This window comes from Artemia franciscana, chromosome 9, assembly GCF_032884065.1.
Source record: "Artemia franciscana chromosome 9, ASM3288406v1, whole genome shotgun sequence".
NCBI lineage: Eukaryota > Metazoa > Arthropoda > Branchiopoda > Anostraca > Artemiidae > Artemia > Artemia franciscana.
Genome location: NC_088871.1, coordinates 33,075,496 through 33,101,393, shown reverse-complemented (window position 1 = coordinate 33,101,393; position 25,898 = coordinate 33,075,496). Strand labels below are relative to the sequence as shown.

At 36.9% G+C, this 25,898-nt stretch overlaps 1 protein-coding gene across 2 annotated transcripts in view; it reads left to right on the top strand.

The window, feature by feature from the left end:
* Positions 1–25,898, top strand: part of LOC136031293 (A disintegrin and metalloproteinase with thrombospondin motifs 12-like) — a 73,316-nt gene that overhangs the window by 8,250 nt on the left and 39,168 nt on the right. For both annotated transcript variants that reach the window (XM_065710741.1, XM_065710740.1), the window contains exons 4-7: positions 2,003–2,152; positions 6,596–6,739; positions 14,621–14,765; positions 17,393–17,494. In XM_065710741.1, coding sequence (XP_065566813.1) covers positions 2,003–2,152; positions 6,596–6,739; positions 14,621–14,765; positions 17,393–17,494 — 541 coding nt within the window. The remainder of the gene's footprint in view (positions 1–2,002; positions 2,153–6,595; positions 6,740–14,620; positions 14,766–17,392; positions 17,495–25,898) is intronic.

Below are 25,898 nucleotides of genomic sequence, written 5' to 3'. Positions count from 1 at the left end.
TCATGCATAATAAAGCACGGCGTCTGGTTATGGACATCAACCGTTCCTCACCAAAACCACTTCTAAACCTACAGTCTATTTACATTCTTTCTTGCGCGTCTTTTTTCTTTCATCAGCTTCAAGACAATCTTCCAAAATCTCTTCAAAAAATTCCTGGGTTTGTTTCTGATTCCGCTCCGTATAGCCTTCGTTCTTCAAATAATATCTGCATTCCTTCTACCCCTGCTGTACCTCATTGCTTATCAACAGGTTTGGAATTCCCTACCTTCTTCAATACTGAGATGCCCCTCGTTCGGGAGTTTTAAAAAGGATTCTTAAAGCCTATTTAGTTAAGAATCAAACAGAATATTTTTTGGTTTTTGTTCATTTTTTTCTATGGGGCTGGGGGCTGAGTTATCATAGCAGGGTAACATAGAGGTTGACACTGGGGCTGTGGAAAAAGCTTTAAAATTAAAATGACATAAACAAAGGAATCTAAACATTTTGCTATGGAAAAGGGGATGGGTTAGGGGTCTGGAAATGAGCGGCATTTTTTCCTTCTCAATTTGAAACTTACAGCCGTAAGTCCTTGTACCAAGGGCACTAATCTACAAAAAAAACTATTCAAAGGACTCGTCCGTTTGACATTGGTCCCTCTTATAACCAAGGGGGCTCAAAAAAAGGCCGAATTATTCTTAATTAGCCTAAAACTTTTATCAAACATTGGGCTAAGGTGACCCCAATGCAGGAGGAAAATAAACTAAACAAACGGCTTCCCATCAATATGCAGCCCAAAAAGGGCCAGAAAAGGGCCAAAAAATTTTTTCACCCACTTCATGTGGAAGGCCTTATCTTAGAAGCCTATGAGAGGGCTAATTAGATGGGAAAGTCAAATTTCTAGTGCCCTTTTTAAAGGCCTAAAGCTACTGGAAGTTGATCAGTCTCCCCTTGGTTCTTTTTCTGCTATCCAGGCTCCTCTAACCCTTATGGTAACGAGATTAAAATTTTGAGATATCTATTTTGTCCAAAAACTTCAAAATATCTGATAAGTTTGCCTTAGGGGTAGATATCACCTCCACAGCCCCAGTTTTAACCTTCATTTTACCCTGCTATGAAAATTCAACCCCCAGAGAGACGAAAAAGAACTGTAATAATATAAAAATATGAAAATAAATACTATAAGACACCAGGGGTCAGCAAACTTTATTGGCTTGAAATCAAAAATCAGCCAAAATGTAAATATTATACCACACGTTATACCACAACTAGCCATATTATACCATGTTATACAAATATTATACCACAATAATATTTTCAGTTTAAACAGTATGCTAGTGAATAATAAGATATATTTAATCAGAAAATAATTATAATACACTTTTATATTTTAATTATTTACTAAACAACTAAAAAAAAATTCTTGGGCTTTATAGCAGGTCATACATAGCCGCCCCTGTTCTATGTGACATACTTTGCCATACTTTGGAATTAAATATAATTCCTTATTTTCTCCATTATTTCTATTTGCCATTAGTTCTCTGTGGCTGTTCAATTTTACACACGGGGGAATTTCCCACAGGCAAACATTTTTTGGGTGGGATTTTCTGCAGGAATTTCACCATAGGGGATAATTTACTCGGCAGTTATTCGGCAAAGGGGGAGGGAGGATTTTCTGGGGGAATTCTCCGCTGGGGAGTTTTTCATGGGGGAGAAATAAGCCTAGCAACCTAAAATTTAAAACCAAGTTTACCTTCCTATACCAAATTATATATAGCGCAGTTTTAGCATAGACATGGCAGCATGATTTAATTTTTCGCTAAAAAGTAACCCATGATCCTAATTTTGGGTTTAGGTTCAATCCGTTTATAGCTTGAAGCTGTTGTTACATAACTGAACATTAACAAACGAGTAGGTATACATAATTTTACTTTTGTTAGGACAAGTTTCTTTAAAAGCAATTACGCTTTGTGCTGTTATTTTTTGTGCCTTTCGATATTTGTTATATTTTCGTTCATATTTTAAGGTGCAAATTATGTACAAATGCAACTTCTAGCTGTGCGACCTACGGACTTGCTGAGCTTGGCGGTATATGTCATCCTTTACGATCCTGCAGTATAGCAAGAGATACAGGCCTATATACAGCTTACACAATCGCTCATGAAATAGGTCACAAGTAAGATCATCTTTTAATATATTGAATAAAAAAAAAACAAGTTTTTCAACTGAAAGTAGGGAGCAGTATTGAAACTTAAAACGAACAGAAATTATTACGTATATGAGGGGGTGCACCCCCTCGTCAATACCTCGCTTTTTACGCTAAAATTCGAATTTTGTTCCAATTCTTTAATAATGACCCCTGAACCATAAAGGCAGTTTAATCAGAATAAATAGCTCTTTTGAAAGTACTAAAAAAACTTTAGCGTAAAGAGCGAGGTATTGACGAGGGGGCGCACCCCCTATGTAAAATAATTTCTGTTCATTTTAAGTTTTAATGTTGTTCCTTACTTTCAGTTGAACAAACTTGTTTTTATTTCATTTCTTAAGCTTTTTTTAAATAATGCTGGGAAATCTGGCATCCCCTTCATGGAAAATTCTCTTCCCCCATGAAAAGTTCCTCCATTGATATATCCTCCCATGTAACCATCTCCCCCCGACCCCCCCTCCAACCTTAAAAAATCTCCCTGAAAACGCATGTATGCTTCCCAATAACCAATACTATATGTTAGTTACTAGATTTTTCGACTATGCTGAACAAAACGGCTATCTCAAAATTTTGATCCGGTGACTTCGGCAAAAAGAGTGTTGGAGGGTGCCTAGTCGCCCTCCAATTTCTTTGTCACTTGAAAAGGGCCCTGTAACTTTTAGTTTCTGTTCAAATGGGCCCTCTCGCAATATTCTAGGACCACTGGGTTGATACGATCACCCATGGGAAAAAAAAGAAAAAAAAACTGAACAAAAAAACACGCATCCATGATATTTATTCTGGCAAAAACAGATCAAAATTCCACATTTTTGCAGATAGGAGGTTGAAACCTCCTGATACGTTGAATCTGATGGTGTGATTTTCCTTAAGATTCTAGGACTTCTAGTGGGTGTTCCCCCCTTTTTCGAAAATAATGCAAATTTTCTCGGGCTCATAGCTTTTGATGAGCAGGACTAAACTTGATGAAACATATATATTTAAAATCAGCATAAAAATTCAACTCTTTTAATGTGTTTATTTGTATCAAAGTTCTGTTTTTTAGAGTTTCAGTCACTATTGAGCAGGGTCGCTCCTTTCGTTACCACGAACTGTTTCATTGATATTGTTTAATCATCATGGAAGTGCTTGCATTATAGACACTTTTTCTGATTCTATTTGGGCATGCGCGTAAGAATTTTTACATAAAACCTTACTTTAAAGACAAGAAAAAAAATAAGGAAAAAAACAGATGCAGTACATAGCGATTATAGAACAATATTACAAATCATGAGACGTCTATTTGAAGAATAGATTAGCGAAGTCTATATAAAAAATGGGGAAGGAGAAATAAATTTATTGCCGGTTTGATCTAATATCATATGTAATAAGATGCGCAGCCACCTATGTTTCAATTCAGAAAAAAAGGAAAATGAATCTAGTGACCCAATTGAGGTTTACAAAGCTATTTTGTCAATGTTGACAATTAAAGATGTTTTGGGAATTACAACCACTTTGATATGAAAATGTAATGACATAGCCTATATGCAAATACAAGACTAAAGCATGGGCTTAATAAATTGTTGGAGAGTCTGAAAGCTAAAGCCATATTATGAAGGTGGTTTTCTTATAGTGGAGGAGAGATACGGGAAAGAATGGTCAAACCTCGGGGAAATTGCAAATCAAATTTTTTTACACCAAAATTTTCAGAAAAATCAGCTTAATTACACAAAGAAATCCACCCGAATCCCCCTACGCAAGTGTTTCAAATTTGCCCTTGAAGGGGAAAATGAGGGGAAAATAGATTTTTGTCTTAACAAATGTTTCGGAGTTTAAATGGTCGTTCTTCGTCAAATAAAGCATACTGATTCCAAATCTGAATTCCACCAAGGGACGGGGAGGGGTTAAAACTTGAAATTAAGAGAATGTCGTATTTTTTATCGTTTCCTATAAAATGAAGAGGTGAACTGTGCTAGTCGAGCTGGAAAAACTCAAATCAATACCTTTAACCAACCGCTTTACTAGAAGGCAAAGCTTATCGTCGATGCAGAGCCTGCCACTAGGGCTTCAAAGGAGACCCGAGACGGTCAATCATTTGATCAAAAGCTTCCGTCAATCGATCGATCCAAGTTTGATTGACCGTCTAGGAACCTGTTTGACGCTTGAGTCAAACATTGACGGTGATTAATATAAAGTTTGAATGATTCAAGCGGTTGACGACGGTGACTGACCGTCTAGACTAGTTTTGTTCAGTCACGTATTGCGTATAAAGTATTCAAGTATTGTGTCTGTGACTAGCCAATAAGAATGGAAGACATATCGAAAGTAAGAAGAAATGCAGAATGCGAGTTTACCTGTTTATTAATAGAGCTATATCAGGATCATCCTGAGTTATGAAAAGTTAAAAATAGAGACTGTTATAACCAAAATAAGGAAAGCGTGGCATTTGACAGGATATTGCGGGTAATTAATACATTGACACCAGATTATACAGTTTCCGAACTAAAAAGAAAGTTAATGTTTTAAGAACAAATTTCAACCGTTAGTACAAGGCGATCGAGCAGAAAAAGAAGCTGTAAACCAACGATGTTTCCTAATTTCTTTTTTTTTTCTCTTGAACGCAGCCAAAGTACATGCAAGAAACGCCAAATCAGTATTAGACTACATTTCACACACGGTAGACACTTCACTACCCGACTCTGATCTGAAACTAAAAATCTGGCTGTAAGTTAAAATTTAACTTGAAATTAGCTTTGGTCAATATTGAAGGGTTGATTGAAGGGACAATTAAAAGCTGATAGAAGCATATGTCAATTGATTGACAGAAGCTTTTGATCCAAATGATTGACCGTCTCGGGCCTTATTAAAGAAAGCTATTTGTTGTCCTCGGTGGATTTCGCACGCGCATGAGCTTCCTAGATGCCATTGCCCTCCTTATGGCGGACTCGGGACTTATGGAAATAATAAGTCAAGTAGCTTACTCACCTAACTCTGTGCAAAGTATTTTACAAGGCGGAGCTGTTTCTCGTGCTGTGCGAGGCCATGGTCTGTTGGAGATAGCCCTTTTTGCGAACCTTTTACCATCAGAACTGAATAGCAAAGGATATTTGATGGCAATGACATTCTACCAGAAGCCCATGAAAAGGCAAAACTGGCGTACGAGTTGTTCCTTGAAGGAGATACCACCGACAAAGTGCAGGTTTCGGTAGCATCAGAGCTTATCCATGGAATAGTTCATAACGTAAAAGAACGATTATCCGAGTCCAGAATTGCCCGTCTTTTGTTTCAGTATCTGAACCTATTTGGAATCTTGAGAAAGAAACGGAGAGCTGAACGAGTGGTAATTTTGAGCCTTATCTTATTATTTGTTAGAAACGCTTCCTTATTTTGCTGCTTCCAGCCATAATCTTTACACGAAGTTTAATTGGCTGTTTTTCCAGTCGAATTTTCAGTTGAGGAGAGACCACCAAGAGTAGTACAGAATGTTACAGGAGTATCTTAATCCGGAGAACTGACAAATACTGGGTGGCACTTTCTCCAAATTTGGTAATCAAACAAACGTTAATGAGAAGTACGAAAATGAGTGGTGGTCTGACAAGAGGTAGAGACATGGCTGAATCATAGCAGACAATTGGGAAATCTGCTATGCCTACTTTGGTTACTGTTACCTAAAATATGCAGAATCTGACTGGCCTAGCCCAGTTGACTATTGAAAATCACACAAAAGTGATATTTTCGTGGGGAGCTAGAGATCCGGTGGAGATACAAAAGATAGTTCGATACGTTTAGCTCCTAGAACCCTTCAGGTAAGATCTACAGCTATTAAAAATGGTTATTGGTGTCCGCACTTCGTCATCTCTAAAAGTAGATGATGTCAAGTTTGTGGGGGAAAAGATTCTTAAGGACATGGAAGCAAAAGAAATTGATAAACATGTTTTCAGAAGAAAGGATAAGGCTGTAACTATGGTGGAGAAGTCATCTGTGGTGGTACTTTTCCTCCATCGCTCTTTAGTTCGTTTGATGTGATGAGGACAGCTGAAAAAGCATCTCTAACAAATGCACTCATGAAAATTTAAGGGTAAGACTAAACTTGATGAAACCTATATATTCAAAATCAGCGTAAAAATCCGATTCTTTGATGTATCTATTGATATTAAAATTCAGTATTTTCGAGTTTCAGTTAATATTGAGCGGGGTCACTCCTTAATACAGTTCGTTGCCAAGAACTGTTTTATTTGTTGCAAGTAGGCTACTATCAAAAACTGCCTAGTTGCATATGAATTGTCATTTTCATTAAAAGTTCAAATCTCGATTTTTTTTTAAATTTAAAGCGTTGACTAGGTTTCTGTTTAGCCCATTCAAGCAGCCAGGTTTTATTTTTACTGTCTTGAGTACTTTAAAATCAGATCGGTTTGGTAATGATTTTGCATTTTTCAGCCTGGGCATCCCTCATGATAATGGTAGAACTCCTTGTCCAGAGCAACTTCATACTCATATTATGGCAAGATCCCTTTCGCCAACTTTTACAATGGAGGAAATCTGGTCTAATTGTTCTCGCAGTCACGTTACAAATTTCTTGGAGTGAGTCAGTTTTTATTTATTATTACAGATATCAATTTACATAGAGCTTAATCGAAGGTACCTCTTTTGACTGAATATCCTATTCATGCCATAAAGATTCTAGAAACAGCCATAAATTTTGTTGGTTGACTCAACATTTGAGTTGGGCCTCATTTACGATGGACTATTTCTGGATCGGAAGAAAGCGCTAAGTACGAATGACCCTCAGAAGCTTTTGACGGAATCAAAAAGAGTAGGTGGGAAAAAGTGAGTGATTCGAGTCCCATTCGACTGACCATATGTAGGTTTTGTCAAATGATTTTGTCCTGTCTCGTCCATTTTCAATGTGGTGGTATACCCTTGGGATCTATCCTGAACCTTTGGTTTTTCAATACCTATTGATCAAACATACATATATCTATCATAGGCAGGTATTATTCCGCTTGCCAATGATATGTTACTGTGTCTGAATGCCCCATAAATTAAATTCTTTAATTTTTTTTAGATTTATACAGCTCTACTGTTATCTCATCAATTTTTGATGGAGTGTGGTCAATTGACACAGGATAGATCCCTAGGGATCTATTCTAGGTCCTTTGTTTATTTTAATATCTATTGATAAAAAACTATATTTTTCACAGGCAGGTAATATCCTGCTTTCGATGATAGATTACTGCTTGTAAATGCCTTATAAATTGAATTTCTATTTACATTTAAACTTTCTGTGGGAGTTCTTAGAATGGGCTAATCATAGTGTTCTTTTTTAAACCGTGATTCTTTTCCACATACACTGACTTTCTCAGGTATGAAACTAGCGTTTCTTGGTATATTGTGCTGGAATTCGAATTTACAACTTAAAAATTATTAATCATTAGAAATGTTGCACCGAACAGATGGAATGAAATCCCAGGCAATGTCCGCAAAGTTACGTATCTAGCTGAATTCAAGGCTACAACGAAAAGATTCTTCCTTGCAAAAGAAAAAAGAGGAGAAAGTTGTTTCTATTTAACCTTTATAATTTAGTTTTTTTTTCGGTAAATTATTTTTGTCTTTATGTTTATTTTAACCTTTATATTATTGAATAAACATAGTTTCTGAGCTAACGTGTTACAACGAACACTTGCAAGAAGTTGCCCCTCGTCATCAACTATTATTTTTTGGGTGTTAAATTTTTTTATTTGGTAGTAGAAGTAGAACTCGCTGATTCAACTCAAAGTAACCCCTCTCAAAATCCTAGAGCGACCGGTTTGACATGATTACACTTAGCAGAAAAAAACGAAAGAAAAAAGTTGAACTTTTTTTCTCTTCTTTGGAAAAAATCAGAATCCAAGTGGAACTTTTTTCTCTTATTTGAGAAAATTCATCGTAATGAGCATATATATATATCATTTTAAGACATGAAAAATAAAAGATGAACAAATTCTTAAGTTCAAAAAAGTCGAACAAGAAAAAAAATTATTTTTCTAATATGAAAAATCGCGACTAACGTAAGTATTCCATCGTCATTTCATATTTCGATAGTATCAAAAGCGGATTTATTTTATTATAAGTATATTTAATGTTATTTTAAGAAATGAAAGAAGTTCAACAAAACTTCTAAGTCTTAAAAAAAAGTTGAAAGAAATTTCTAAGAAAAAAACAAAGTTACAAAAAAAGTCTGAGTACCAAAAAAATGGGAGTAAAAAGCTGGAGGAGGGGCGTTGCGGGCCCTTGTAGATGGGACATCAATGACCATAAGTTTCCTCTAAAAATGTTTTGATGTAAGCGGTCATTCCCATGATTATGCTGATACAAGCGGTTGCACTATACCCATGCTAACATATGTAGTAAAGTAACGTTCAATATTATATCATAAATTCTATTAGTCCATTTGAATTCAATAGAACGTTTTCAAGAAACCGTGTCAATAGAAAGAAGAAAGAAAGAAAGTTTATTTGAGCCCTACGGCCATACACAACATGATTTAATAATACAACACTGCACAGAACACACACTCGATATAAAACAATACTTATTTTCATTCACTCGGGCTCGACTGAGCATCTCCCGCCTTTTCCACATATCGTGCCATTTTGCATATGGTTCCAGGCATCGAAGACCTCAGGATATCAGAAAGCAGCACCAACCGATGGTCCCCCCAAATTTCATCCCTAAGACTTTCAAGCTCCTGGCATATAACATTTATAATATAACATTTAATTCAAATTGTTAACGTGGTGAATGAATGAATGAATGAATGTAATTAATACCCATCAATGGAAAAAAAGATGGTGCACAAAAAAGAAGACAAAAAAAGCAGAAGACGCTAATTCATCTGACACAAAAAAAAACAGTCAGAAACAGATACCGACTACTGCTGTAAAACATTGGCCCACAGGTGGTTCGTGACTGATTAATTATATCGGTCAATTTGCGACAGAGTCACTTCTTCGGGGTTGGTAACACTGTACTGGCATGTAATATACCTATTGCTTGTCGACGGTCTTAAACGTAGCAAAAACTTTGCATGCTTGTAGCACACCGCGCGTAATTTTAGTTTATTTTTAGCTGTAAAAATTTGCCAAAATGGGCTAAGGGTGCATAGAATACGATCCAACTTCCCCGTATTTGCCACTATATAGCTATACGTAAAAGAAGACCGCTTCTGAAAATGAAAGAGCAGAAACCACCGTGTCTCTAGCATTGACCGTACAATAGGGAGGCCCATATATACAGTATCATCCCCAGCTCATAAATAGAATTTGCAAGTATGACGCTCCGACCAGCATCTGATTTCGAGGTAAAAGGTAGTACTTCAGGCTTTCAGCATTAAACTGGAGTCGAATATGGGCATACTCTTGTTGCAACTGGATAAAAAAAGCTTCTAGCCCATGCAGAGACCGGCTGAGGTTCAGCATATCATCTGCATAACCAATAAAAGACAAATCAACACTACGCAGAATATAAGTTATAAGTGAGTGTGATTGCGGCCTGACAATACTGTTATTAAATACTGTCGGTGAGGGAATAGCACCTTGTCTTACCCCCTTCTTTACTGGGAGAAGGGCATTTCCACGCGGAAAAACAGCAGAATCATATAACAGACTAGTACACTCTTTAGCTAGTAGAAGGAGCCTAAGTTCCCTTGTCAGATTTTCATACATGTCAGCCACTGGGGCTAGAATGCAGGGATAAACACCGGCCAGAACCAAATCAAATATAATCTCCTCGTGGAGAAGTGAATCAAACGTGCGTCTTACATCATGAGCAGCTAAAGCAATACCTTCACCATATTTTTCAACATCAACTAAAGCAGATACCAAAGCAAAAAGGGCTCGACCACACCCAAGGCCAGACTGAAAACCAAACTGGTGGGCCTAAACTGTACATTTAGTTTTCAATTCATCAATTGTCAATTTCTCAAAATTTTAAAAAATAAAATCGTAGCTGTTATTAGGCAAAAAGACCAATTTGAAAAAGAATCAAGGACAAATGCCAGATTAAATATAATTTGGTAAAGGAGTATTAAGTGTTCTATAAACAGTTCACCACAAAACCACAAATGCTCGGCAGATATCCCCTCAAATCCTCTAGACTTTTTTTCTTTAGTTTACCAATTGCAGAAACAATCAGGCTCTTTGTAATAATCAGTCCTGGACTATAAGCATGCTCAAAAAACCTCTTAGTTTCACTTTGTAACTATTTTGCAGAGGTAGATCTGGAGTAGAATTATTCTTTTTATAATGCTCAACCCATGAGGAAAGTGGTATACGAGACGGCATTTGACCTGGCATATCTTTTACAGGACTGAAACACAACTTATTTGGCTGAGACTAAACTTCTTCCGAACAAGATGATACAATTGAGCTCTGATACAGAGAAAGCTGCTTTGTAAACTGGCGGTTGGTATAAATATACAGTTTTTGCAGCAACCTATCGCGTGGTTTATCCGCTTCAATCCAAACTGAATGCCAAAACTTAGCAGAAAAGCAAGCATTTCGCAAATTATAATTAATTGACCAGCCGGGCTCTTGAGTTCCAACTTTTACTCGCCTAATAGGTACTGCTGATTTTTCTGCGAGAGCTAGGGCATGAGTTCACTACACCTTAGTATAACATATAGCGTCACTACATATAAGTTCATTACAATAATTTTCAGCTTAACTCGAGAGTCACACTTATTCTTTCTTCAACTCTGCCTCAACAAATCAATTTTATGAAAATTTTCACAAGGACCTCGTTACACACATTCTGGAAAGGATCTAGAGACGCCCTGTCCCAATCATTAGAATAAAATACAAATTACTTTTTCGGAAGCCGGTTAGAATAATGGCCACAATAACCGATCAGAACACTGAACGACAGAAGAAAGTGATCTGAGGTAAAATGGAATCACCAACAACAACTTCTGCGATAATTACGGATGACATATGACTAATATGGTCTAAATTCGATATACTACCCGAATTATGGACGCAAGTAAAAATCTCATTCTTTGGTGCAACTACACACTCATCATTGAACAGGCCGAAAATAACACTTGGGTGGTCATAATCACCAGAAGAATTAAATGGGTCGGTTAGATCACAACTGAAGTCACCAGTCAGGATGCAGTATAAACTGTGCTCTTCTATTTTTCACAAGCATTCACAGAATTGAGCGGAACTGATCGCAAAAAGTCATTCAGATCGGTCGTCACGTTAGTTCGTGGGTAGATAAATGTTTAGAACAAAATTATGTATTCTGATTGCCAAAAAGTCACTTGCTGAATCAATAAATGACGAAGGATAACATGATTTCACAAATGTTGCTGGACCTTAACAAGGCTGGCCATAAGAGTGAGAGCGGCGTGCAATGACCAAGAACACTGTATGATTGGCTAATAGTTCCAAGAGGCTCAGGCTCAAAGTAGTTGCAAAATTCTTTTTGCAGTATATCACATTTAGATAAAAAGCCCTTTAAAAACACAGACCAATTTTGCAAATTTCCACTTACATTCCATGAGACAATCGCATAAGAGATGGAGAATCCTTGGTTTATTTCTTCATTGCATCTTGAGTGGGCGGGTTTTAGACTTATTTTGCTAGAAGGTTTAGCGTTGTTTATCGCCTTATCAGCTGGACACCTTACACTATTGCATGTATGGGCTTTCTTTTTGCACAAATTTGGAACATATCTTTCGTACACCTTTTATCCTTCGTGAAGGTGCGGTCAAACGCACCACAACGACCACGAATAGGCGTCAGTACGCAGTCGGCCGCTATATGACCAATTCCATGATAGGAAAAACACCTTTTTTGGGAGAAATTTGAACTCTACTGCGGGCAGCTTCTCATAGCCGACCCGAACTGATACCGCAAGAAAATCTTCAAGATTCTTCCTGGTCCCAAAATACAGCTTAAACACTTTGAAACACTCAAAGTTATCGATTTCTATTGCCCTTGATTCACATGGAACAAGGGATTCTACATTTGTGTGAGTCATGATAGGTGGAACCTGCTTCAGGATGTCAGCAAACAGTTTCTCTTTGAGCATAGCAGCAACCTCAGGCTTACTAGTTTTCATTTTCTCAACAATTTTCTCAGCAAATGATTTAGATTTGACGTACAATTTCCAGTTATAGTTCAACTTTCTTAACTGACTTATTTCCGCTGAGTCGGGACAAACGCTGTCCAAAAACTGCTTACGAGCATCGAGGCTATCTAGGAATTTGGCATTTTGAGAACAACGGCATAAGATGGCTGAGGATTGACAGCTACTGGATTAGTAAGGCCTAGGGCTCTACTATTGAGGGACAGCACAAGCCCAGCGCTTTACATGTAGACACGAAATTCTTGAATTGTATGCATGAATCGGTTACATTTTGGATTAGTGCAGCGCTTGCCTCACCAGCAACAGTAGGGATTTCATCTGGTTCATATATAACGAACAGTAGGGTCACTGAATTCTAATCGCAATAGTCAAGAATGTTTAACATATCCGCAAAAGTGTCAGCAACTTTCTGCCTCTCGGTTTGCCGAGTAGCATAGCCTGCCCAAGACCAAATAATTTCTTCACTTTTTTACCTTATCTTCTGCGAAAAAATCACAACCAGCTTTAACGATATCGGTGTTGGCATTTCCTCTTGATTTCGCTCATATAGCAAAATTCAGCACAGCATTCTGTACTAGTCTATCTGGCAGTATCCTGGGACGAACCCCAATAGACAAGGGAAGCATCAGTTCCTGTTCCACCTTGATCCCTGCAGTTTAAGGGATACTCTCCCGGCAGGTACAACGGCACTTTCGACAGGGAACTGCCCCTCTTCTGCTTGTCAGTTTGGTTTAAATAAAAAACGGCTTGGCACACTTAAATTTATACGGGTACAAAACTATTTTTACAGAATATAAATAAATGTCAAGAAAATTGGTTTCGAGTTTCAAGTTTCAAGTTGAAAAAATCCAGAAAAAGTGTTATCACTTTCAAGACTAAATCAAGACTGATTTAATAGAGCAATAGAGAAAACCAGCCCGTTCTCTTATAGCGAGTATATAAATTATGTTCCCTTTGGAATATGCAATTGAGGAGTGCCGCTTGTATCCATAGGAGATCTGGGTACTAGGGATGATCATGACCGGATCTGGTCCAATAGTGTAAAAGAAAACACTCATTGTTTGCTAGTATGTCTTGTCAAAACTTGATGAAAAAAATATTCAAACTGTTCTCTCTCTGAATTCTACTTTCTTACTAGTTTAAAACACATTTAAAATCCACCCTTATTTTGGATCTGGTTGCTACGGCTAGTTGCTTAGTTCTCATGGGTATATGGAAATTATGTACTCATAGGAATATGCAAATTATGCATCCGCTTGAGTATGCAAATGAGGTGTATCCTCTGTAATCATAGGAAATCTGGTTGTTAGGGAGGGTCATGACCGGATTTGGTTGCTAAGTAAACCGGTTATGTAAATTGTGTGTCTTCTGGTCCTGGAATGTTATTACTACTAGCCGCGTCAAATTGTGGCAATATGATATCTTGCAGCTTGATTAATCGTTTTATTACCTAAGTCGGGCAAACCCGTTTGAAATTTAAATGATCAAAACTCCTTCTTGATGCTAAAATCTCTGTAAATAATTTGGTTTTTATTGGACAAAAATTAAATTACTGACATTTGGATGCCTAAGGGACTTAGCATTTCAGCTATTTAAATGTGAACTTGTAAACTAAACTGTAGGTTTTTTCCTTTCTGGCGCGTTTCGTAAGCAAAACAGTGATTAATTTCTAACTCTCTTTCTCCCTATTTTCTATCCTCCTCGCTCTAACTTTACACCCATCCCCCTCCTCTATCCGTTTCTCTCTATATGTGTTCTTTTATCTCTAACCCTCTTGTTTGTTTTTTTAAGATCGCGCAATAGCTTTACTTTTTTGGTATCCAAGGTAAATGACCTTTTTTCACTCACGTGTCGTGGACAGTGTTCTCATTTAAAGGGTAGCTGGTCCGCATATTTTTTACTGATTGTTGATGCAATATCCAGTTCATCAAAAGTCACTGAGTTTTTGTGTATTTATGCTTTTATGTTATTATGTTTATTATGTTATTATTTATGGGATTATTCGGGCCCCACTCAATGACTTGGGGCCCAAGAGTTTTGTATGGCGAAAAAGAGGCATCTGCTTGGCAAGAGTATGAATAAGTTTTTTTTGAAAAGGCTTGAACGGTGATCTTTTTTGCTTTAAGAGATTTTTCCATACGAGTCGAATAATTAGCCAGTATAGTAAGGTAACTTTCGGAAATTTTATGTCAAGGACGTGGAAAAATTCACATAAACAAAAAAAAGATCATAATTCAGTTATAATTCATGAGTATTTGTTCGACAGTATAGTTGCTTGTGGTAAAGTTTCAATTTTTGCTCTGTTTAATGAATCTGATTTCGTGCTTTCAGTCGAAATGAGTTGCAATGCCTAAACGACGAATCAGAGTTTGCCTATCCCCTGGATGATATTCTCCCAGGAATCAAATACGATGCTGACCACCAATGCCAATTATTTTTTGGAGGGGATGCAAAATCATGCGCTAATACACCAGAGGTTAAGTAGAAAATTGTATTTTCTAGCTTGTACTACCATTTATATTGGTTTTTAGACTCCGTGACTAAGCAGATGACTTAATCTTTAGGAGCTCATTTTTTTTTTAAATTTGGTGGCTGTTATTTCATACCGGTATACAAACAATCTTTTGAACATAAAATGAACATTATTTCACCATATTTACGTGCGTAGGGTCGAAAGGGGTTTATCCAGGAACAATGAAGCTTGTCTAGTGAATCCCTCCCTTAAAAGACTTAAGAATTCTCACCCGACTAATTATTTTTGGTATTCGAAAGAAACAACCTAGCTTTCTATCATTTTTTCAAACCAATCTCTCGGATACAGTAGTGAAGACAATTAGCTTTATTCCATTATAAAAAGCTATACCTCACTTATGAAAGGTAAAAAATTAATGACCAAACCAGAAGTATCTTTAAGTGGTTGTTGTCGATGGCTGCAGTCAAATGTGCATTGTCGGCAGCAATTGGTACATTGCTGCCGGTACATTCTTGGTACATGGTTTTAAGTTAAACTGACAGTTGAAAAGAGCTGACCTTAACCTGAAACACTTTACCTGGAAAAAATTAGAAAATTCCTAGCAGAACAAACGATGTTCGACTTGAAAACCAAGATTTTGACCGATGACTTTTTTTCCGAAGCATTGCAGTATGGTAATTTCTGGTTTAGCTGAGAAGTGTCTTAATTTTTTCAACTGAACTTAGGATATCAATTGGACATTGTCTTTCAGAGAGTATTTTGCACCTGTTTTTGCTTTTTTCGAATATGACCATCTCCTTGAGAATAAATTCGTGTGTACTACGCTTAAGATTACATAAACAAATAAACCACTATAACAAGTATCTTTTAAACCAACTCCCATGGTTCTCTTTAATTTCTGTGTTTTATTAGAGAATGTAACTTTGCCAAATTAGGAAAAAAATTACTGATGGTTATTGAATTAAATTTGTTGAATTAAACAAGTAAATAGAATATGTGTAAATAGAACAAACATAAATAGAATATATGCAAAACGGGTCAAAACAGTGTTCATGTCAGTCTTGTCCAATAGCTCCCCCCTTATACAATACCAAATTTTTAAATATTTTCATTTAAATAGAACAGCTGCTGAGAATCATGTAAGAAAACTATATTTATTTAGACCCAGTGTTACGTTTAGTGTACCGTGTCTCATGATATGATGCCTTGTCCCGGCATACGTTAAGTGTGGACCGACAGTTTGCCTAAATGCTTAGACTATTGAATGCCTTAAGTGAGGTCGTTGCCTGGAGAGCCTCCTTGAGGTGGGAATAGGGGTTTGGGTTAATGTACATATATAGACGCCATCATAAACAAGCAAGATACGTAAGTTCAAAAAAGGTAATTGCATTTAAGTGATTTATAGGTTACAAAAGCCTCCAATGATAATGGAAAAATTCAATAAGATAATCCTTAAGCATCTAAGACCATTGTCATTATAATAATAACTTCTTACTTGCTTCCCAGTTTGCTGTTATATACTAAGAAAATGCTTACTGCTGACGAAAAGAGTCATTAGTTGGAATTTCTTTTAGACAGAAAACGTTTTTAGGTCCGAATGGAAAAGGTTTCAATAATTTCCGAAAGGAATGTTTTTTTTTTAGAAACATCCACGATATTTCTATCAATTTTGAACTTGACTTCTTAGGTAATTTTGTACTTTCGGTTTCCCCATTTTTCTTTAAAGATCTATTGAATGTGCTGGCACCATTTCCGATCTCATTTCACCAGAATACTTTCCACACCAAGTCTTTGCCAGTTCCGATTATTTTAGGTTACATCTACACTATATTTGTTTTGCTTAAGTTTACTTTCCTTGAAACTACTGCCTGTGGAGTTCGCAGAAGGGATTAGTGTGCATCCAATCAAGGTGTTATGGGATCTTTAGGCTAATAAATCTTTGGCTCCCCTTGCTTAAACCCTATTTCATTTGAACATGGAAGTAAGCATATAGAGGTCGGAAACAGTAGCCCATTGGTTGAAGTATGGGTAAGACAAAAATGTAAAATAAGGCCCGATGTACATAAGAAGTGTGCAGTCTAGATAAGAAGGTTTATGATTTGGGATTTAATATTGAGTCCCGATTAAGTGCACAAAAGCATGGCTATTTATTTTTACCAGCTTTTGCATATTCACGGGGCTGTTTACTTAGGGTAAGAGATTAATGTTACGTCGAGTGATTTTTGAGCAGGACAAAGCTATAGAACATCCTAACATTTCAAAAATGTTTTGTCTATAAACACTTTAAGTTAACCCGTCTAGTTTGAGGGATCTAAGCTATAGCCAGAGTTTGCCAATTAAGTTATGCGACTAGGAATCCAAGTAATACCAGTACAATGTGCTCATCAGAACAAGTTGCAGGAATAACCATATCGAAAGTACCTTGTACTTTTGATTGTGATGTTTCAGTAAAAATGTGATACATATTGAGAAGTTACTGTACTGCATTTTTGTTTTTGATGTGCGGCGAAGATCATTCTAGATAGGACTATATAATCTATTGCGTACAGAAAAGCCTGAATTTTCAACAAGAGCTTTCTATGAAGTCTAGTTTACTGCCCATATTCATTTATTTGTATTTATCCAAGCAGGAAATGGCAACAATGTGTGGAATGCTTTGGTGTAGAAACGGTGGAATCTGCATGTCAAAAGGAGAAAGAGCAGCTGACGGTACAGAGTGTGGTAAATACATGGTAAGCTGCATATGCAATTGCCTTTTTTATTATTAAATAAAAAAACAGATTTTTAACTGGAAGCAAGGAACAACATTAGAACTCAAAACGAACAAGAATTATTCCGTACATCAAGGGTTCCCCCTCATCAACACCTTTCTCGTTACGTTAAAGCTATTGGCACTTTTAAAAAAGTGACATGTTCTAATTAAACAGCCCCTGTGTTTCAGTAGTCGTTCTTAAAAAAATGGAACAAACAGTCAAACTTAAGCGTAAAGAGCAAGGTATTGAGGAGGGGAACACCCTTCATATAAGGAATATTTTCTGATCGTTTGAGTTTTTATGTTGCTTCTTACTTTCAGATAAAAAGCCTGTTTTTGTATCTGATTTTTGTTCCTTTTTCAAATAATGCGAGTAGATCTGGCTCATCCTCCATGGAATTTCTTGTGGACGATTCAGCCTGAAAAGTTATCCTTTACATACTTTCATTAAAAAAAGGCTTTAATCTCTAGTCGGTTCCTCGATCGCTCCGGAAATGCCCCCTTCCGTGTTAAATTTTTCCCGAAAATCAAAACCTGCGGAAAATAGCCCCCGGATATTTCCTCCAAAAATCTCCACGTCCAAAATTGAGTTGGCAAAGAGAATTTTGCCAACTGGGACGGACTGGGGGGGGGGGTCATTTTGCCTCTCTGGACATTAGTTATTTGATATTTCAACTATGCTGAACATAATGGCTATCCCAAAATTTTGATCCGATAATTTGGGAGATAAATGGACGCGTGAGGTGTGTCAGTTGTCCTCCAATATTTTTTGAAACTTAAAAAGGGCACTAGAGGTTTTAATTCCCGTTCGAATGTGTCCTCTTCCGATCTTCTAGGACCGTTATTTCAATACGATCACCCCTGGGGAAAAAGAACAACAAATAAACACGCATCCGTGATCTGTCTTCTGGCAAAAATAGCAAAATTTCACATTTTTTATATAGGAGCTTCATTCTCCTACAGTAGGGTTTTTAGATACAGTGAGTTTGATAGTGTGATTTTCATTAAAATTCCTTGAATTTTAGAGGTGTTTCCTATTTCAAAAATCAGCAATTTTTCTCAGGGTCGTAGCTTTGGATGGGTAAAACTAAACTTGATGAATGTTATGTATTTTGAATTAGCATAATGAGTTGATTCTTTTGATTTATCAAAATTCCGGTTTTTAGATTTATTTACTTAGTTTTAGGTCCTCCCACGCCTGAGGGCGCATAAGGCAGGAACAGTGGTTCGCCACGACGACCTGTCCTGAGCCCTTGACCAAAGCTCCTCCATTGAAGACCTCGCCAGCTTCGCCTCCTTCTCTAACATCCTGCCAATGGTTATTTTGGGTCTCCCTGACTTGCAAAGGCCAGGGGGTGTCCAGCAACATATGTCATGAGGTAGTCTTCCATCACCCATTCGCACTATGTGCTCCCAATACATCCGTCGTCGCTTTCTAATGGCATCAAGTATGGGGGTATGATTTGTCTCCCTGACTTGCAAAGGCCAGGGGATTTCCAGCAACATATGTCATGAGGTAGTCTTCCATCACCCATTCGCACCATGTGCCTCCAATACATCCATCGTCACTTTCTAATGGCATCAAGTACGGGGGTATGATTTGTCATGATATAAATCTCATCATTTCTTATTCTCTCCACCCAGTGTATATTCAAAATAGATCTTAGGCAGTTATTATCGAATGCCCGTAGCCGTTTTCCTAGTTTCGCAATGATGCTCCAAGTTTCACAGCCATATGTGGGACGGAGAGGACATTGCTATTATAAATTCTGAGCTTTAGCTTCTGGGAATATTTGTTATTTCTCCAAACATTTCTAAGACAATTGAAGGCAGAGCCAACCAATGCTATTCAGCACAAAATTTCTCTTTCAGGACTGGCATCTTGCGTAAGAATGCTACCGAGATATTCGAACTCTCTCACTACTTCAATTTCCTCATTGTTGACCAAGAGTCCCTCAGCTAAGTCAGGAATGACCGTATATGACATTGATTTAGTCTTGTTAGCGTTTACGGAGAGCAACAGCATTTGCCACATGCCCAAGTTCATTTATATTGTGTTGTATAGCTTCTGACTCGTGAGCGAAGAGTGCAATATCGTCCGCAAAAACACCATCATGAAGTGCTCTTAGTGGGTTGAATTGCAGACCCACACTGAAGCTACATCCACGAAGTCCAAAATCTATTCCTGTGGCAAATAACAGTGGCGATAATGCAGCCCTGCCTTACACCCGACTGAACGGTGAACCGGACTGTTATGCCACCCTCTGTTTGTACTGCGCACATAATATCGAGGTATAGCGCTTTCATTATATTTACAATTTTGATCGGGATCCCGTAATGCATTAAAATTTTCCACATGGTATTGCGGTGTATCGAGTCGAAGGCCTTGAGAAATCCTATAAATACTGTGAGTAGTTGAACCTGCCATCCATTAGATTCTTCGAACAGGACTCTCAGGCTAAATATTAGGTCACAGCACAATCTGTTTTGGCAGAATCAACGTTGTTCAACTCTCAGAACTTTCTCCACTTTACTTTGAATTCTGTTGAGAATAATTTGGTACAAAACCTTGCTACCAACTGATTGTAAAGCGATGCCTCTCCAATTATCACATTTAGTCTTTTTGAAGACTAAATAAGACTTTCTGTCCTTTTTTGAAGAGTTCGACAATTACTGCCTTTGACCGTTCATTCGGGACTTTTTCCTCATCCCAAACACGCGACAAAAGTTCAAACATGGGCACTGCTAGGGCGCTTCTACCATATTTCAACAGTTCTGGGGGTATGCCATCGTTGCCAGCTACCTTTCCGTTTTTCGAAGTCATTAGAGCCTCTTTTACTTCAATCAGCAAGATAGGTCCGGAATATATTCCAAGATCGAACAGTGTTTCTTCAGGGATATTTAAAGAAGTCCGGGGAGGCACCTGATTTAATACCTCGCTGAAATGCTTCATCCAACTTCGGCTTATGTCATCCGTCTGGGTTAATAAGATGCCCTCTTTGTTTTCAACTTGGGTTGAAGAAGCCTTCCAAATAACCGCAAGCTCCTTTCGTTATAGCATACCCAGTGGCTACTTCATACTCCTGGCGGCTACTTCAGCCGGATCAGCCATAGTTTCGAGGTACACTCTCTTATCATTTCTAGTCCCTGTTTTGACTTGTTTATTGAGAGCTTCGGTCACTATTGAGCTGAGTCGTACCTTGCTTACAGTTCGTTACCACGAACTGTTGGATAGAACGATGAGAATTGCTTTTAATCGCTTAAGCCCTAAGTGAGAATTAACATGGTTTGACTTAAATACAAGATGGATTCATCCTCTTGTTGATCATATTGTCAATCCATTTTGATCGAAAGTTGACTGATCGGTGTTCGATCACTAATTATTGATTTGCTATTGCGGAATATGGTTTATCAACAAGCAATCTATTGTGAGCGACAAGAGATTTACCCCTGTAACAAATGACCCTCGTAGTTGTTTGAAAATTTTTTTGCTCATTCATGAGTGTTAGATTAAGAAATCAGGACTTGTTACGGTTTTGAAGAATCAGATAAAATGGGTCTTTTGGTATTTTAGTGCGTACAGAAGGTGAAATTATGTCTCAGGTTTTACGGCATCTAGAGGGGAGTGTTGAGCTAAATCAAATGGCACCATGTGCATCCAGGCTTCCAAAAGAGTATATCTGCAATATCTCGGGAACGGCTTAGGGCGCTAAGTTGAAACTTTTAGGGAATGTTTAACTAGATTGAAAGACACTATGAACATCCATGGTGTTGAAAGAACATATACGTAAAACATAAGCGTATCAGTAATACCTAAGAAACATGTAAGGATAGTGGTGACGGGGTGACATTATATTTATCACGGTTGTCAAAAGGGTGAATCTGCAATATCTTAGATGCGGCTAAGGCTATAAATAAACGGCATAAAGGACCCTCTTGAAACTATGAATGATTATTAGATCGGTGATTCAAGTGTATTTTAAATTTTGACGTAGGAGCACAAAGGGTAGGCTATCCTGTACAGTACATTCTTGAGCAGAAATGTGCTTGAACAAATTTTTCGGCATTAAGTTAAGTTAATTCGGCAATTAAATTTTTAGATGCAATAGAGCCTCTATAGGGAAAAAATCACTTGATTTGATTCTTGACGGCCTTTGTTTTTGTTGTATTTTCTTATAGAGCCAAACAGTCGTATTTTTAGTAAATTAAATAAAAAAACGATTTTTAACTGCGAGTAAGGAGCGATATTAAAACTTAAAACGAACAAAAATTATTCCATTTATGAAAGGGGTTGTCCCCTCCTCAATGCCTTGCTATTTACGCTAAACTTTGACTCTTTCTCACAATTCTACTTAAAAAAAACTTTAGCGTAAAGAGCAAGGCGTTGAGGAGGGGACAACCCCTTTCATAAATGGAATAATTTCTGTTCGTTTTAAATTTTAATGTCGTTCCTTACTTGCAGTTAACAAAACTCGTTTTTTTCTTATTTAATTTCTGAACGTTTTTGAATTAATGCATGTTTTGATTTTGGTTCACCGCACATGAATAACTAAAACGAAATTTGCATATTCTTTTTTTTTTTTTTTGGCTAAATGGCTTTCTCATAATTTTGACCGGACGATTTTGAAAAAAAAGGTGTGGGAGGAGACCTAGTTGCACTCCAATATTTGGCTACTTAAAAAGGCAACTATAACTTCTTATTTTTTACGAAGGTTTTTATTATTAATAAATATACGTAACTTACGAATTAAGTTACGTAACGAAATTATATATTTGTATATTTTTATTACGTATATGAGGGGGTTTTCCCACTCGTCAATACCTTGCTCTTTACACTAAAGCTTCAACTTGAGTTGAAGTTACTGAAAATACATTTAATTGAAATTACTAAAAATACTTTAGCTTAAAGAGTGAGGTATTGTGGAGGAGACGAACCCCCTTATATACGTAATATTTTCTGTTCGTCTTAGGTTCTAATGCTGCTCCTTAACCAGAAAAAACTTTTTTTATTTTCTCATTGTTCTTTTAAATACTGCTAGAAAATCCTGTGGCCCCTTCATGGAAATTTTCTTCTCTCATGATAAATTCCTCCATGGAACAATCCTCCCACGTAACCCCCTCCCCCGACCCCTCTTTAACGTGAAAAATCCTCCTGAAATCGTGTGTACACTTCCCAATACCAATTACTTTATGTAAACAATGGTCAAAGTTTGTAACTTGCAGCCCATCCCCCGGGGACTGTGGGGGGCCAGTCGTCCCCAAAGACATTAGTATTAGGTTTTTTGACCATGTTGAACAAAATGGCTATCTCAAAATTTTGATCCAGTAACTTTGGGAAAAAATGAGCGTGGGAGGGGGCCTAGGTGCCCTCCAATTTTTTGGTCAGTTAAAAATGGCACTAGAGATATTAATTTCCGTTAGAATGAGCCCTCTCGCAACATTCTAGGACCACTGGGTCGATACGATCACTTCTGAGGAAAAGAAAATACAAAAAAAAACAAATAAACAGGCATAAAAAAAAAATCTATCTTTTTGTAGATAGCAGCTTGAAACTTCTACAATAGGGTTTTCTGTTACGCTGAATCTCATGGTGTGATTTTCGTTAAGATTCTTTGACTTTTAGGGGGTGCTTCCCCCTATTTGCTAAAATAAGGCAAATTTTCTCAGGCTCGTAACTTTTGATGGGTAAAAATAAACTTGATAAAACTTATATATTTAGAATCAGCGTGAAAACTAAATTCTTTTGATGTAACTATTAGTATTAAAATTTTATTTTTTAGAGTTTCGGTTACTACTGAGCCGGGTCGCTCCTTACTACAGTTCGTTACCACGAACTATTTGATGAACTTAAAATAAGTTTATGTAGACAAAGAAGCAGCTAAAAGTATAAATAACTTACTTCTTTACCATTTACTTCTTCGCTAAAATCTTACTTCTTCAGCAGAAAAAAGGACAAAAACTTTGCAAATATTCCTTTCACCAACTTCACGAAAAACAGATTTAGAAAAAACAATAAAGAGTGACATAAAACCAAAGAAGACAAAACAAAGTCCATAAATGATCCCAGCTTAAATGAGCTGAATGCACTATCAACAAATGAATAAGACCCGAAACCCCCGGAAATTATATTGAATAATCAAGGTAAACCTAAAACAGAAAGGAGTTACCACAGCACAAGAATAGGGCTAACGCTGTCCAAGCCTTCTAAACGTCAAAACTTCATTGGTGTTTTATTGAATTAAATTAAAAAAAAAGTTGTTTTAACTGCAAGTTAAAAGTTGTTTTAAGCAACATTAAAACTCAAACGAACAGAAACTATTCCGTATGTGAAAGGGGTTCTCCACTCCTCAACTCCTCGCTCTTTACGCTAAAGTTTGACTCTTTGTCACAGTTCTACTTTTTAAAACAATGAAAAGCTTTAGTGTAAAGAGCGAGGCGTTGAGGAGGGGACAACCCCTTTCATATACGGAATAATTTCTGCTCGTTTTAAGTTTTAATTTCGCTCCTTACTTACAGTTAAAAAAACTTGTTTTTTTCGTTTAATTTCCGAACCTTTTTGAATTAATGTATGTTTTGATTTTGGTTCACCGCACATGAATAAATAAGAAGAAATATGCATATTAATTTCTATTCGGTTAAATGGCTTTCTCGTAGTTTTGATCGGACAATTTTGAAAAATAGAGGTGGGGGAGGAGGCCTGGTTGGCCACCCATTTTGGTTACTCAAAAATGCAACTAGAACTTTTTATTTTTTGCGAAGTTTTTTTTTTAAATATGCGTAACTTGCAAATTAAATTACGCAACGAACTTCTATATTTGTATGCTTTTATTACGTATATAATGGGGGTTCTCCCCCTCGCCAATGCCTCGCTTTTTACATTAAAGCTTGAATGTCGTCCCCATTCCTTAAGAATGACCCCTGAGTCACAAAGGCCGTAGAACCAATAGTCGAAATTACTAAAAATACTTTAGCATAAAGAGCAAAGTATTGTGGAGAAGACGAACCCCCTATATACGTAATATTTTCTGTTCGTTTTAAGTTTGAATGTTACTCCCTACTTCCAGTTGAAAAAACTTTTTTTTATTTATTTTCTCACTGTTTTTTTTTAAAAATAATACTAGGAAATCCTGCACCCCCTTCATGAAAATTCTCTTCCCTCATGATAAATTCCTCAATGGAAAGATTTCTCCACGGAACCCCCTCCCCTCGACCCACCCCAACGCGGAAAATTCCTCCTAAAAACGTCAGTAGACTTCCCAATAACCATTACTGTAGGTAAACAATGGTCAAAGTTTGTAACTTGCAGTCCCCCCCCCCAGGGACTGTGGAGGATCGAGTCGTCCTCAAAGACTTAATAATTAGGTTTTATCGACTATTTTGAACAAAATGACAATCTCAAAATGTTGATCTTGTAATATTGGGAAATACATGATCGGGGGAGGGGGTCTAGGTACCCTCCAATTTTTTTGCCACTTAAAAGTGGCACTAGAACTTTTTATGTTTGTAGAATGAGCCCTCTCACGACATTTTAGGACCACTGGGTCGCTATGATCACCCCTGGAAAAAAAAACAAACAAAAAAACATACACGTATCCGTAATCTATTTTCTAGCAAAAAATACAAAATTCCATATTTTTTTAGATAGGAGCTTGAAAATTCTAGAGAAGCGTTCTCTGATACGCTGAATCTGATGGTGTGATTTTCTATGACTTTTAGGGGTGTTTCCCCCTATTTCCTAAAATAAGGCAAATTTTCTCAGGCTCTTAACTTTTGATGGGTAAGACTAAACTTGATGAAACATATATATTTAAAATCAGCATTAAAATACAATTCTTTTTATGTAACTATTGGTATCAAAATTCCTTTTTTTAGAGTTACTAAAGTTCGTTACCACGAATTGTTTGAAACAAAATATATCTTCAACTATTCTTTTCTAGAGCATAAGTAACCCCAAGACTTCTGAGGCTTTCAGAAATGAATAAGCCATTACACATTAACACAGACAGTCAGTCTGCTTTCATTAATTTTTATTACTAATTTTGCTTACTAAGGATGCTTTATTTAATTTTTTGTTGTTGCTGTCGATATCTTTTGAAACCAGACTGCTCAAAATAAAATTATTTTCATTAAAGCGTAAATGACAATGTGGCCTTTAGAACGATCCTTTTTGTGGTAATATTTGTTCTTTTAGGTTTGATTTGATTATTCTAATTTCTCATACGTTCATTGACAGTGCATCTTTGATCCTTTTAAAATTGAATTCAATAAAAAGAAAAAGAAAAGTTGTTTCAATTAAAAGTAAGCAGCAACATTAAAACTTAAAATGAAAAAAATATTTCGTATATGGGGAGGGGGGTTACCCCTTTCTAAATCCTCGTTCTTTA